At 54.9% G+C, this 13,905-nt stretch overlaps 2 protein-coding genes across 11 annotated transcripts in view; one reads left to right on the plus strand and one right to left on the minus strand.

Annotated features, from left to right (window-relative positions):
* The window catches only part of COL4A1 (collagen type IV alpha 1 chain), a 135,615-nt gene extending 131,370 nt beyond the window's left edge, over positions 1–4,245 (minus strand). For 5 of the 6 annotated variants that reach the window (XR_014071810.1, XM_081551880.1, XM_081551882.1 and 2 more), the window contains exon 1: positions 3,933–4,245. Coding sequence is in view for 3 of the 6 variants with exons in the window: in XM_081551880.1 (XP_081408006.1) it covers positions 3,933–4,013 (81 nt within the window). In the remaining 3 variants the exon portion in view is untranslated. The remainder of the gene's footprint in view (positions 1–3,932) is intronic. The other variant, XM_081551894.1, reaches the window with a different exon arrangement.
* Positions 4,246–4,249: 4 nt separating this feature from the next.
* COL4A2 (collagen type IV alpha 2 chain) overlaps positions 4,250–13,905 on the plus strand; it is a 154,248-nt gene continuing 144,592 nt past the window's right edge. For 2 of the 5 annotated variants that reach the window (XR_014071813.1, XM_081551896.1), the window contains exons 1-3: positions 4,250–4,521; positions 4,813–4,900; positions 5,005–5,059. Coding sequence is in view for 2 of the 5 variants with exons in the window: in XM_081551896.1 (XP_081408022.1) it covers positions 4,857–4,900; positions 5,005–5,059 (99 nt within the window). In the remaining 3 variants the exon portion in view is untranslated. The remainder of the gene's footprint in view (positions 4,522–4,812; positions 4,901–5,004; positions 5,060–13,905) is intronic. The other 3 variants (XM_081551899.1, XM_081551897.1, XM_081551900.1) reach the window with 3 other exon arrangements.

The following is a 13,905-nucleotide window of genomic DNA, read 5'->3' on the forward strand; positions in this document are numbered from 1 at the left end:
AAAAGCTCACCAGTTCTTAACTAGATAACCAAACTCGTTCAGGGATGACCAACCTTACCAGTTCCAAGAAATCTGCAGACAGTCTTGTTAATGAATAACAGGGGATTTGAGAACCCCCTCACGGCCTTGCCCCACTGAGGGGAGGTTTTCCAGCTCAGCTCCTAAGGCACTCATGCCTGCGATCAGTCAACCGTGCTGCAACTCTGCAAACATCCCAACCCACCTGCAACCTCCGGAGAGGGCCCCAGTTTGGTTTGAGCTGGGGTCTTATCACGGCCCTCCCAGGAGAACGTTTGGACATCACGACCCTGAATCACGGAAGCAGTGGTGTCCTGGTGTCTCAGAGAAGGAACCTTCAAGGTCATCTTTCGATGCAAAGACAGCCTGATGGGTGAAAGGGCTGAGTGTGATGCACACGGCAATTCATAGGGAAATAAGAAGCCGGGTCTACGGTTCCAGGTCCTCCCTCAGATTCAGAGGTGGGATGTCCTGCTGGAATTTCCCCTGAATTTCCGAAAGCTGGGTTAGGTGCTCCTATGGCCATGGGTTTGCCCTGACTGTAACATTTGCCAGCCTGGGTTGTACTGGCCTATTTCTTTCTCTGTATTTCTCAGAAGACCGCAGCCCTCCTGGCCAGGGAGGGCAGGTTCTACTCTCTGGAGCAAAGCCAACGCCCAGCGGAGGGTGTGGCCTGAAGCCACGCTGGGGCACACATATGGGATGAAGGTGGAAGGCAGGATCCTGGGCCGGAGGGCATATCTGCCAGGGAAACTGAGGCAGGGGGTTACCGAGTCCTCAGAAACCCTCTGCTTAATGAAAGCAGACACAACATTTAGGACCCTCTGGTCCTTAAGTCACACGTGTGTGTGTGTGTGTGTGTGTGTGTGTGTGTGTGCCTACATTGTTAACACACCCGTGTGTGTTAGTCAATCAGTCATGTCTGACTTTCAGCGACCCCATGGACTGTAGCCCGCCAGGCTCCTCTGTTCACGGGATTTCCCAGATAAGAATACTGGAGTGGGTTCCCATTTCCTTCTCCAGGGCATCTTCCCAACCCAGGGATTGACCCCTGGTCTCCCGCAGGCGGATTCTTTACCGTCTGAGCCACCAGGGAAGCATTATCACACACACTCATAATTCTGTGAGTGTGCACTCACACACACAGGTTGCACACTTTTCTCCCGGTTGGTACAGGAGGCAGTTTCCTTCACTCACACACACAGGTTGCACACTTTTCTCCTGGTTGGTACGAGAGGCAGTCCAGATGTGAAGAGCGTGATGGTTTAGGCTCTGTCCTTCCCAAGCCCCCTCCAGGGACTGGGTTCATGGTGCTGCTCGGGGAGTAAGTCAGAAATCGGCCTTCTCATTTAAGTGACGGTCCCAGCAGAACGTGGTCCACACTCACATGGGAGTTCAACCCCCCTTCGCCCGAGTTCCAGGTCATTCAGTCCCAGAAGAGTGACTAATGGTCTAGAGATGCCAGCGCCCTAGGCGGGCATCACCACGCTTTGGGGGAAGTTCACATGTCTGATCCTGAGAAGTAATCTGTCAAGAAGCATCACACAGACCAGTCGGAGAGGGGGCGTTTGGAGGCTCAGAAGGAAGGATTTATTCAGCTCCTGACTGCGTGACTCAGAACAGAGGACCCTCAATCATAACTGTGGGCAGATTTTTCTCCCGGGTCTGCATCTTATTCCTCCATTCTTGCCTAAGAAAGAAAAGTTAGGGAGGAGCGTGGCGATGAGAAAAAAAAAAATCCCTGACTTAGGAAACCTGCCCACTAGTAAATGAAGAGTGTGGCCGTAGCGCGTAGGATCCAACATAGACCCAAACACCTTTCTTGTGCGTAATGATAGCAGCGAGGCAGCCTGTGCCTGACACACAGTAGGTGTGTTTGTGTGTATCAGTGCAGGTAACATAGGTTCAGATACTCCAGAAAAGCAGACAATCCAAGAATCAATCTTACTGGCTTCTGAATTAGGATCTGATCTATGGGCAGCATCTAATCATTCTAAATGCAGTTTTAAATGACATTTTGCTCGGATCAACATAGAAATTATTCAACTACTTGGTACCCCTAACAGCTGATTTTGGAAGGAGGTAAGTTAAATAAAAAAAAAGTTACTGATGGCATGAAGAGTGAGACCAACTTTAAAATTAGCCAGATATTATTTTTAAATGGATTTTCTCATACAGAGATAAGCCATTTGCATATTAATACATTTTCTCTCTCTTGGTTAAACCAGGAAAAAAATATGGCAAAATGATAAGACCCATGAAGTTAACTGGTGATCAGACGGTGTCCGCCTGCCAGACGTCTTAACACATAACATGAGATGTGAGGGATAAAGCAAAACCAGGACAGGAACGTGCACTTGGGCTTTACGAAAAATTCAAGGAAAGTAAAATAATCCCAAACTCAACAGTAATGAGTTTGGTTTCCACTCACTGAGTAGCCCCTGCTTCACACTGGAGGCTAATTGAAAAGCCGGCTCTTACAATGGGCTTGGCTTTGCTAATATCAGCAATGGGAAAACTCAAGGGCAAACAGAGCTTCATCTTCCAAACAGAGAACCTCTCTCATTTCCCTGCCACCTCTCCTTGGAAGTGTGAAATCTGTGCGTCAGAAGCTCTAGACCCAAATAAAGAGCTCAAGAGCTGCCTCTGTTGGAAGTATTTTGTCATCGTGACCAGAGAGTGTTTCAATAACCGACTAGGGTGCTGGCTGGCCTCTGGGCTGCGAGAAAAAAATCTGAAGCTAACTGCTGGTGTTGTTTCCTACCCAATGACAGCAGCCAGCCAAGAGCCAGACTCAGTGCCAAGGTATGTATGCATACTGTCAGTTCATTCGGGCAAGTAACAGTTCATCATTTATGTATAATCAAGTCAGTGAGCTTCACTCTTCCTTAAAAGAAGGAAAAAAAAAAAAAACCTGAGAGCAAAATTACGTGAAACAGTTAAAGAGTAAATGGGAAATGCCAAAAGCATTTTAAATAGTTTGGGGGGGATGCAGAATGCGTTTAGAAGCCACACCTTCCTGGGGTTCTGTCTGCAAGTCTGTGACGCTGAGGTCTCCGGGGGAAGGAAAAAAAGAAAAGAACAGCGGCACATCAGGATCGTCCAAAGCTGGACGCCTTCACTTTTGCAACCCTCAGTCCCAGGTTCTTTCTGGGCAAACACACAGCCCGAGGAAAGGAAAACTAGCAAAACAATCTCTGCACAGAACAATAGATGGAGTTTCGTTTTGGTTTCACACTCAGATATAACGTGGTTATAATTTTTTTTTTTTTTTTGCTATATTACTAAAAGTCACGGAGTGGAGTTTGGAAGCGTTTGAAAGCTGGAGGACAGAAAGGTCCGCCGCTGCTCCTTAGCGTGCTTCGGCGACAGGAAAGTCGTGGGAAAGCGAGAAGACAGCTGTTTCCAGGCATAGGGCCCAGGACTGTTCAGCATCAACCACCAGTCTCCAAAGCTCCAGAGAAACACGCCCAGAGCGACGCCCGGGCACATGTGTGGGGCTCCGAACAGCACGGGGCGCGCGTGTCCACCCCTACGGCCCCGGCCCCCTGGGGCGCTCAGCGCAGGTGAGGGCGCCCGGCGGCCAGGCGACCCCAAGATGCGAGTTCAAGTCCCGCGGACTCCCGGGCACCCTCACCCCGCGCGGGGCGCACCCAGCTCTGCTCTCTCGCCCCCGGCCCGAGGAGTCCCCTGACTCGCCCCTACCCAGCCCACAACAAAGGCGGCTCCCTAAGGCGTGCGCCATCGCAGCCCACGGGGGTCCCCGGAGGGGTCCGGCCGGGAGAGTGCGCCTGGCGGCGGCGCGCGCGCGCGACCCCCGGGCCCGGAGGGCGGCTCCGGCCGGGGACAAAGGGGCCGCGCGGGGCGCCGGGGCGCGGGGCGGGACGCCGGGAGCCGAGCCGGCCGGGACTCACCTTCGCGGCGGCCCGGCTGCTCTCCTCGTGGAGCAGGAGGGCGGCGAGCAGCAGCAGCCAGACGCCGAGCCGGGGCCCCATGGCGGCGCGCCCGGGGCGGCGGGGACCGGCGGGGGGCGGCGAGGGACGGCAGAGCCGGCGGCCGGGCTCTCGCGGGCGGCGGCGGGCGGCTCACTCTGGCAGGGCCGGGGCTCGAGCGCGGCGCACCGTCCCGGGCGCGGCGGCTCGCGGCGGAGACCTGAGCGCGGCCAGGCGAGCTCCCCAATTTGTTGGCGCTGCCCCTCCCCTCGGCGGCGGGGGCGGGCGACGCCTCAAAGGGGGAGGACCCTGCGGCGCGGGTAAGAGGCCGCCGAGCGCGCGGCCGGGCGACTGTGGCCGCCGCGCGCCGGGACGCAGGGCTCCGCGCTCCGCACCCGCCGCCGCCGCCGCCGCCCGCCGCGCGCCCCGCGCTCGCCTACCCGGCCGAGCTCCGAGGGCAGACGCGCGGGCCCGAGGCTGGCCCCGGAGGGCAATCGCGCCGCTCCTGCCGCCCGCGGCGCTGCCGGAGGGCGGATGCGCGCGGACCGCCGCCGCTGAAGCCAGGCCCGAGGTGAGAGCGGCCCCGAGACGCCGGGACCCGCCGGAGGACAAGGACGCGGGCGCCCTGTGCCGCCGGGGCTGCACGCTCAGCTCTCGGAGCGGGCAGGGGAGAGGCGATGGGGCGGCCGCTGCGCAGCGGCCCCAACCCGGGCCTAAGGGGACAGGCTCCCCTCTCCCCGGAGGGGTCGCGGGGCGGCTCTAGGTCCCCCACCCCCGCTTCCCCCCGTCTCGCGATCGGAAGCGGGTGGCGAGGATGACCCCTTCCCGGGCCAGGCTAACCCCTCTTTGTCTCGCCTTCCAGACTAGCAGGTACCGATCGGAGCCCAGAGGGGCCGGACTGGGAGCATGGACAGAGAACTGCGCGCCACGGCGCGCCCTGCCCTACGGCGGTAAGCGACTTTCTGCCCGGCCCCTGGGTCCCGTGCGCGTCCTTTTAGGAACCGCCACGGCGGGGCCACGCACTCACGTCGCTCTTCCTCCCTCTCCCACCCAGGTGGCTGCTGCTGGGGGCCGTGACCGTGGGGCTGCTGGCCCAGAGCGTCCAGGCGGTAAGTCCTGACTCTCGTTCTGGGCTGACTGGCGAGCCGGAGAGAATCTTGGCTCTTCGGTCACCGTCTTGGCACTTGGTTGGGTCACCGAGTAGCCTTGCCAGAAGGCAGCTGTGCGTGCTCACCTGAGCGTGGGTCTGTGTGTGTGTGTGTGTGTCTGTGTGTACACGCGCGCCCCTTGTGTGCTTGTGTGTCCTGGGCAGCCGGTACCAGCCCAGGCTTTGAGAAAGTTCGCCTTCCCCTGGAGGACTCTGGCTTGCCTTCCCTTGGGTTCCCCGTCATTCCTGTGCGTTACAGGCCTCGGCTCATCCTTGGGAACCAATAGTTAAAAACATGACCCGCGGCATCCTTTCCCCTCGTTTGAGCAAAGCCCGTAGTTAGAAGCAAAGCTGGGCTTTAGAATCGAGGCAGTCAGACACGTGGTTCCCAGGCGCCAGGCTTGGGAGGAGAATGGCCTGTGTGGCATCAGAAACTGGTGTGGGGTCCTGCCCTTGGCAGAGTTTTCTTGTCCTTTTAAATGAGGGGCTCTAGGGGGGTGAGCGGGGCCAGGAGGACCTGGGACTTGGTACTCCTGGTAACCTGGTAAAGGGGGAGAGGGAACAATGGGAGAAAGCACCGTTTTCTTGCAAGATGTGCTCTGGCCAGGAAGGAGGCAAGGTGGGGCTGTTAAGGCTCCCACCAGGGACCCTGTTTCTCAAGTGCCTCCCCCAAGCCCTGCCATTCGAAGTGACTCTGTGAGCATCGTTCCTGCACGATGATCGAACTGTGGGGTGTTGTACCTCGTCATAGGAGCAACGTCGCTTGAGCTTCATGTGGTGTGACTGGGCTGTCACAGGTCTGCTGGTTGCTTTCAGTTGAAGACCCAAATGTATCAGGTGGGACTGAAAATCGAGGAGACTTACCGGGGTCCTGGGCTCCCCTCTCCTCCTCTGTCTGCTGGAATATCGGGGCACCTGGCGTCCCGGGAGGCTCCCCTGAGAGCCCCCACCCCCCGCCATCCTCACTCTGGGTAGTGGAGAGCTGTGTTCAGGGCTTGGTTTGAATTCTGTTATTTCCACCTTTTTCTGTCCTCATGTAACACAACCGAGGATTTTTGCAGGCTGAGAGCGAGGAAGCGCTGTCCAGCCTGGGGAGGAGCCTGGAGCCTCACCTTTCTGCTGTCTTCTCCTCCAGGTCAGGGCCCAGATTGGGAGTCAGAAGAGAACTCTGTAGACTTTGACCAGAGGGTTCCAGGCCAGTTTTCTTCCCGCTCAGGCTGTCTGTCGTTCCTTTCCACACGTCCCAGATTTAAGATCAGATACTAGATATTTGAACCAGCCCACTGACCCTTATGAATCCTTATGCACACATGATGTGCAAGACTTGGCTCAGAGCTGGGAGCGGGGGCAATACACACACACACACACACACACACACACATACACATACACACGCACGCTCACAGAAGGAGCAGGTGGCTCCTGCAAAGAAAGGCACCCAGTCTCGCCTGGTGTGTGCACTGTCCTGCTCTCTCTCCCACACCCCTTTGTCCCCTTTAACCACTTTCGTAAACATGAGCGTTTTCCTTCCAGAGGATGATGAGAATCTTACGTGGGACTGAGTCTAAAATTGGCAGAAAGGGCTCTGTGTCAGAAGTGTGTGTGTGTGTGTGTGTGTGTGTGTGTGTGTGTGTGTGTGTGTGCACGTGCACGTGCGCGCGCATTCAAGTCATGTCCAACTCTCTGCGACCCCATGGACTGCAGCCTACCAGGCTCGTCTGTCTGTGAGCTTCAGGCAAGAATCCTGGAGTGGGTTGCCATTCCCTTCTCCAGGGAATCTTCCCAGAGATCGAACCCGCATGGCAGGCAGGTTCTTTAGCACTAGCAGCACGTGGGAAGCGCCCGTGTCAGAAGACCTGGGAAAGAAAGGCAGCTCTGCCCTGACCTCATCAATCCTGAGCCCAGGTTCCCTCATTCTGAACAGGAAGAGGATATCCCCCAGCTTGAGAGATGCACCTCTGTGCCTTCCCCTAAAGCCTCTGAGATGCTGCAGACCCATCTGAGCCCCTGCTGCCTGGCCTTTCGATGGGACCCAGAATGTTTATTATCTAACAGTGCTTCTCAGAGGACAGTCCTTGGACCCTTACATGCACCTGGAAAGGCTGGTTAAAAATTCAGAACTCTCAAATCTCAAATCTCAAATCAGAAGATATCTCAAATCTCCTGACCAGACTTTCTGGGACGGAGCCTGGGTGTCTGCATTCCCACTTGGTGCTAAAGTTCAGGGGCCATTGAGTCAGAGTGTTGGGTTAGAAGCCATTGGAGTCACTTGTGGGTTTATTTCATTTCCCTTTGCTTTAGACTCTAAAAAACAGATACTTCTGGGTCATTTTACTAGAGACATATCAATACATATTATTCAACAGGCATAGCGTTTGTAATCAACAGACCTTCCACTTAACTGTCTTCTTGTTGACCACTGGCTTTAATTACTGTTACTCTTACAATAGTGCCTTAATCGTTGACTGGATTTGTTAAAAATCCTTTCCCCCCTGTGGCGAGTCCAGTTCCTGCCCAGTTCTGTCTGCCACACTCAAGAATCCTGGTTCTTTGCCCATTTGTGCCAGTCTTCCCAGGGGCAGGTCAGTTTAGTAAAACTGGCTGCTGATCGTAACTTGAAGAGTTGTGTAGCAGAAGCAGCTGAAAATGGCTAGCAGAGGGGGTGAATAATCATGTAATGAATACTTGCTACGGGCAGATCTGTGCGCCTTAATCCATCTGAGCCTCATAGGAAAGCACACCTACCTGAGTAGGTGACTATTATTATCCCCATTTTGCAGATTAGAAAACAGAGGCGCAAAGAGTTTAAGCACACCTTGCCCAGGGTGTCTCTCTGTAAGCAGCGGGTTTGAACCCAGGCGTCTCCCCACAGCTCTGATTTCCCGGGATCAGACTGTAAGTCAAGTACTGAGTTTCAGCAGTTGGGTCTCCTGGCCGTGGTTTCCTTGCTCTGGGCGAAGATGAGCAGAATAAAGCCCACCGGCTGATGTCAGGAAGGGGAATCGCTCCCGCCTCCTCTGCTGCTCTGCTCTGAAGAGCAGGAGCCCAGAGCAAGGGAGAGGCCACTCAACTTGGTGTCCAGCAGGAGGAAAGGCCGCGGTCCCCTGGCAGCCTGCGATCAGGGCCCAGCGGGGGCACGCGCGCCCTGGGTGGACGGCACTCTGTAGCCGGGCCTTCCTGCAGCCGCCCAGCCTGCGTGCGGGGCCGGGGTGTGGATGCCCAGGAGGCGGCCGGTCCTCAGTGACCACCAGCCCTGACTTTGAGGACGGGTTGCCTGGACATGTGAGCCCCCACAGATCGCTGCTGCTTCTTATCTCCAGAGATGGGATAGCAGCCTTACAGATCTAAAAGGGTAGTCCTGTGCGGTTCTGGGTGTGGGGGCGGGGAGAATTCCAGAGAACAAAGACCTTCCCGGAGATCAAACATGCTGTGCGCTGGGCTGACCTCCTGACCCCAGGTGGGGACCTTAGATTCTCCAGGTATCAGGGGCCAGCTAGGAGAGCCGGACACACAGGTGCTGTGTGGCCCCAGGAAAGGCTAGGCTCCAGACTGCCTTCCAACCAGCTCAGATTTCCAGGCGTCTCCCAGGGCTCCAGGCTCTGGAAAATTCTCTGGGTGCTCCTGCACGCTGCCACGCCTTTCCCTCCCTCCAAAGAAAGAAGAGAAAAAGAAGGAATCTGTTCTTCAAGTTTTCTCTTCTTCCAATCAGCTTATCGATAAGTTATGGCAAATGGACAGTGCGCATTCCCCATGCTCGCCTCCTGGAGATCAGGGCTTTCCTAGAGTTCCCTGGGGCTCCAGTCCTATGGTTCACAGCCTGAGTCCCTCCGAAGAAGGGAAATATCACAGGGTTCCTTCTCTGTTAGTGGAAAAGCAAGCAAATCTCCAGCTCTCCGGCATGCTCTTAAAGTACTCCTCTCTGCGTGGCTTGTATGACTGTCGATAATGTCAGAGAGTTGTCACAGCATCCCAGAGCAAGATGCAGGTACAAGGGGATCAGAGGGCCCCTGGCTTCCCCACTGCCAGTGGGTACACCTAGAACCAGAGGGAGGGGGAAAAGAAAAAGTGGAATTCAAGTGAAAAGTTCTAGAATAGACCACAAGGATTTTACTAAAATAATAAAAATCAAAGCACGGTCTGTCTTCCTGAGGAGAAGGTAATAAAACAGTAGGGGACCAGCTTCAGTTAGATGATAGAGAAAATGCAAGAGGAAGATGCAAGTGTGACAGCGATAACCCTTTTCAATGACGCTGATGTAATGAAGGTCTCAGCATGGGGAGGGTGGTGGTTTTGGAATGTCTGGTACTTTCAATCTGAAAAAGAACTAAGAACCCTTGATTAGAGGACTTTAGAGGAGGCTGTGAAGTCAACCTCCTGCCACACCTGGTGGGTGCCCTGGCCGCTGCGGGTTCTGTGCAGGACTTGGTGGCCTCCGAGTCCAGGGACCACACAGCAGAGTTGGGGGGGCGACCAAGCACCACCCGGGCGTGGCTCCTAACTGGCTGGGTGACCCCAGAGCCCAGTCACTGAACGTTGCGAGGCGGGGCTGGTGTCTGCGCTGGGATGCTCCAGGGGGTGAGTCACCCCGGAGAGTCGGAGAGTCAGAGCTGAGGATGGCGGTCCCCTGGCTGTCCCAGGCCCGTCCCAGGCTGGACCCTCACGCTTCCCAGCTTAGCCCCAGGAAAGCAGATGCTGTTCCAGGCAGGCATCTGGGCTGCTCCAGAGTTGACTGTAATATGCTGCTCAGGGCTGCTTATCTGAGGCCGGCGGGGAGCTTGTGTGAATGATACCTGGCTAGCTGTGGTGAGAGGACCGGCAGGTTATCTGTAGTCACCTCCTGGCCCCTCCCAGGGCTGCTCGAGCCCATTAAGACTCTCCAGGGACAAGCCTGAATGACTCACTCACCCTGGCTTCACCACCTCTCTAAGGGTCTGTGACTTTTTTTCTTTTCTGATTATCTATGAAAGAGGGTTAGGCAAAGATCCCCTGGAGTAGGGCATGGCAACCCACTCCAGTGTTCTTGCGTAGAGAATCTCATGGACAGAGGAGCCTGGTGGAGCCACAGTTCATCGGGTCGAAGAGAGCTGGACCTGAGTGAAGCGGGTTAGCTCACACCCACACGAAAGAAGACTAGAAGGTGTCTGATCTTAGGGAGACTTTGTGGGTCTCTTCAGCCCCATCCGTGTGGTCAGGGAGGGAATTTCAAAGGACAGGCCTGCAGCCCTGCCCCACCCCCTGGCCCCTAAGCCCTCGGGCGCCTGGATCAGTCTCCTGTGTTGGAGTCTCCCATCCCCGCCCCACCCTGTACTGGGTCTTCTGTTCGGATGTGATCCGCCATCCTCCGTGAGGCTGCCTCTGAAGCCGCAAGTTCTTCTGTCAAGACAGTGCTCCTGTCAGTACAGTGTGGGACCCTAGACAGATCCTGGAAGAGGCAGAGAACGCTGGTGGGAAAACTGGGGCAATGCTGACAGTCTGTGATTTGGTGAATGCACTCGTGTTCATTTCTAGTTTTGACACACCTTGGCTGAAGTTACGTGAGACATTGACATGACATCCTCGTGTCTGGGTGAAGGGTTGAATGGGGACTCCAAACTCTCTTTGCAACTTTTTGGCCAGTAGCATTCATTTCAAAGTAAAATCCTGGGAACACGAGTTTGCGCAGGCTCCGGGAAATGGTGATGGACAGGGGAGCCTGACGTGCTGCAGTCCAGGGGGTCGCAAAGAGCTAGACACGACTGAGCGACTGAACGGGCTGACTGAGAAGTCACGAACCCCTCACTCCAAGCATGCCTCGTCCAGAGAGACAGGTGCACAGTGGGTGCAGAGGCAGCAAGTGTACCCCAGGGACAGCGAGAGGGAATAGTGTCCCCCCGCTGTGCTCTGATAGAGAAAGCAAACAGAAGGCCCTTCTGTGTCTTCAGAAATCTAGCAGAAGTGGCCCCTGCCAGGGGCAAGGGCTTTGGTCCCCCCAACGGGTGGAGTTCTTTAACAGGAAGGGGTGGAAAGGCATCTTCATGGAGTTTCCATAGCTTGGCATCTCCAAGGGGCCCCAGGGCTGAGCTACAATGGCCTCCCTCTTCTCGCCTGTCTGGTGGTGGGGGAGGGAGGGGGACGTGGTTGCAGGGGTGTTCGCTGAGTTCGGGATGGCACAGCGGGTTTGCAGGACAGTCATTTCCAGGAGGGCTTTCCATGTTCACACCTCTGGCTCACCAGCTTGTCAGGCCAGTGTCTCCAGGGGCTGTACGGGAAAGGAGAGCCCCATGCCCACCTCTTTGCATGTCTAGAACACTCGGTGGACAGCAGTGATGCAGATCCAGGGTCCCCGAGGCCCCCCTCCACACAGGCTCCCTGCAGGGCTGTGGAATTCGGAGCAATCATTAAGTGACCACAGCTGCTACTGCAGTCACGGGCTGGCAGCAAGGGCCAGGAGCAAGGATGGCCAGTGGCCAGCAGCGGTCACCTCACACTTCACCTCTGTCACCACCCCCAGGAGCACAGCAGCCCTGGCCAGTTCTGTGTTGCAGCTCTTGCCATACCCTGTCTTTTCCCGCAGCAGCCTGAAGCCCCCGTGATGTGAAGGACACCCTGCCCTGGCCAGCCGGAGGCCCCTTGTAGCGTATGTCAGAATCCCGCATCCGGCTGGAGCCTCTGTCCCTTGGAAATGACCCTTTTCAGTGTCTAATTAAAGTGCCCCCTCCCCCAAATTACCATTAGAGAACCAGGATTTTAAATCATCGTCCATATCCTCTGTAGACATTAAGCATCTGTCTTGACTCATGTAATTACCTCCACTGGAGTGACAGACACCACAACCCAAGGCACTGGGCACTTAGCATCTTTCCTCCAGGTGATTCATACGAGCCAGGGCCTGAAACGTGGTTAACACCCAGTAAAGGGCCCGTTCCGTTCGTGAGTGAAGGGGCGGCGAGTTGAAAGCACTGAAACAGACCTCTTGGATGAGAAATACATTCATGCAGTAGCTAGGGAAGTTTAGATTAAAATATAGTTGTTCTCCACGTGGATTTTTCCCCCAATTAAATGCTGCCCCTCGCCGGCTGAAGTTAGCTGTTCATGATGATAAAGGAACCGCTGATCTGTCTGTGAGAGATTTGCATTTTTTCTGAGGGATTGTTTCGGCCCCACCCCTAAAATTCCTATTCTGTTGCTTTTGCCCAGGTCAGTGATCTCCCATGTGGGAATTACGGAAGAATTTGTGTTGTTGGATTACGCAGGCCGATTTTCTGGTACCTGGTGGGAATTACATAACGCTGTGTTTTTCTGCGTGTCGAGCACTTCTGGGTGCGTGTCTGTCTTTGTGTGGCGGTGTGGGCCCATGAGCAGAGGGAAGGGCTTGTGCTCGGGGACATGGTCAAAGGCACGTGCTCCCTGGGTGCCTCCCCACTCCTGTTTGTCCATTAGAAAGAAAGAAAGCTGATGAGCAACTGCTGGGCAGTAACTGCAGACTGATGGAAGGAGGGACGCAGGGACAGACCCACAGCCCTCCCCCTCCTCTGCCCTCACCCCTGTCCCTGCCTCCAAGTTGGAGAAAAGGAGGAGTCCCCCACTAGAGTCTTTGTGGACTCCCCTGGGAGGAGTCCCTAAGGAAGCTTCCAGCATTCCAGAACCCCAGGGGCAGCTAAAATTTCCCACGGGAGAAGCACAGCAGTTTGGTGCCAGAGACGGATCCCAGCCCACAGTTCTGATCACCCCGCTTAACAGGTATGCAGACTGAGGTACACAGGTTAGGGCACTTATTAAGGGCAATAAGGAATAAGGTTGGGAGTGAAGCCCAGGACTGGCTGGTCCCGTCACCCCTGCTCTTACCATGGTGCTAGGCCAGCAGATCCGAGACGCAGGGTATGTGTGCACAGTTGAAATATGCAAAATGTTGGATATGTAAGAGACACATATGTATGTTATGTGTGTACATTGTTATCTACATGGGATATAGGTAGATGATTATAGGTAGATAGATGATTGACAGAGATAGAAACACGCAAAATGTTGGGCTTGTAAAATGCACATATGTATGTTATATGTATACATTGTTATCTACATGGAACAGAAGTGAAGTGTTAGTCGCTCAGTCGTGTCTGATTCTTTGCGACCCTATGGACTGGGACTTGCCAGGCTCCTGTGTCCATGGGATTCTCCAGGCTAGAATAGTGGAGTGGGTTGCCGTTTCCTTCTCCAGATTTGGAATATAGATGATAAATGATTATAGGTATATAAACGATTGACAGAGATAGAAAGACACATAGATGGATGATAGATAAATTGATAGATGATGATAGACAGATAGATAGATAGTAGATGGATAGATGGGCCCCCCTGGTGGCTCAGATGGTAAAGAATCTGCCTGCAATGCAGGAGACCCAGGTTCAATCCCTGGGTCAGGAAGATCCCCTTTATAAGGGAATGGCTACCCACTTTAGTATTCTTGCATGGAGAATTCCACGGACAGGGGAGCCTGGTGGGCTGTGGTCCTTGGGGTCTCAAAGGGTCGGACATGACTGAGCAACTAACACATGCAGAGATGGATAGATAGATATGGAAATGAGAGGGAGAAATGAAGAACATAGAACACTCACACTCTCAAACACACACACACACACACACACACGGACCTTGAATGCCCCGGCTTCTTTCTCCATGAGCCCACCCCAGGCTGGAGGAGAATGACTGTCTATAGACAGCGTCAGGCAGACCTCTAGGGAACATCTTTCTGGGGTCTCTCTGCAGAGGGACTGACCCATGTGTTTGATGACTAGCAGCTTGTGAACACTGAGAAACAGAGACTGGAAAAGC

This window comes from Giraffa tippelskirchi, chromosome 12 (assembly GCF_054371585.1).
Source record: "Giraffa tippelskirchi isolate mGirTip1 chromosome 12, T2T-mGirTip1v1.2.pri, whole genome shotgun sequence".
In the NCBI taxonomy this organism is placed as follows: Eukaryota; Metazoa; Chordata; class Mammalia; order Artiodactyla; family Giraffidae; genus Giraffa; species Giraffa tippelskirchi.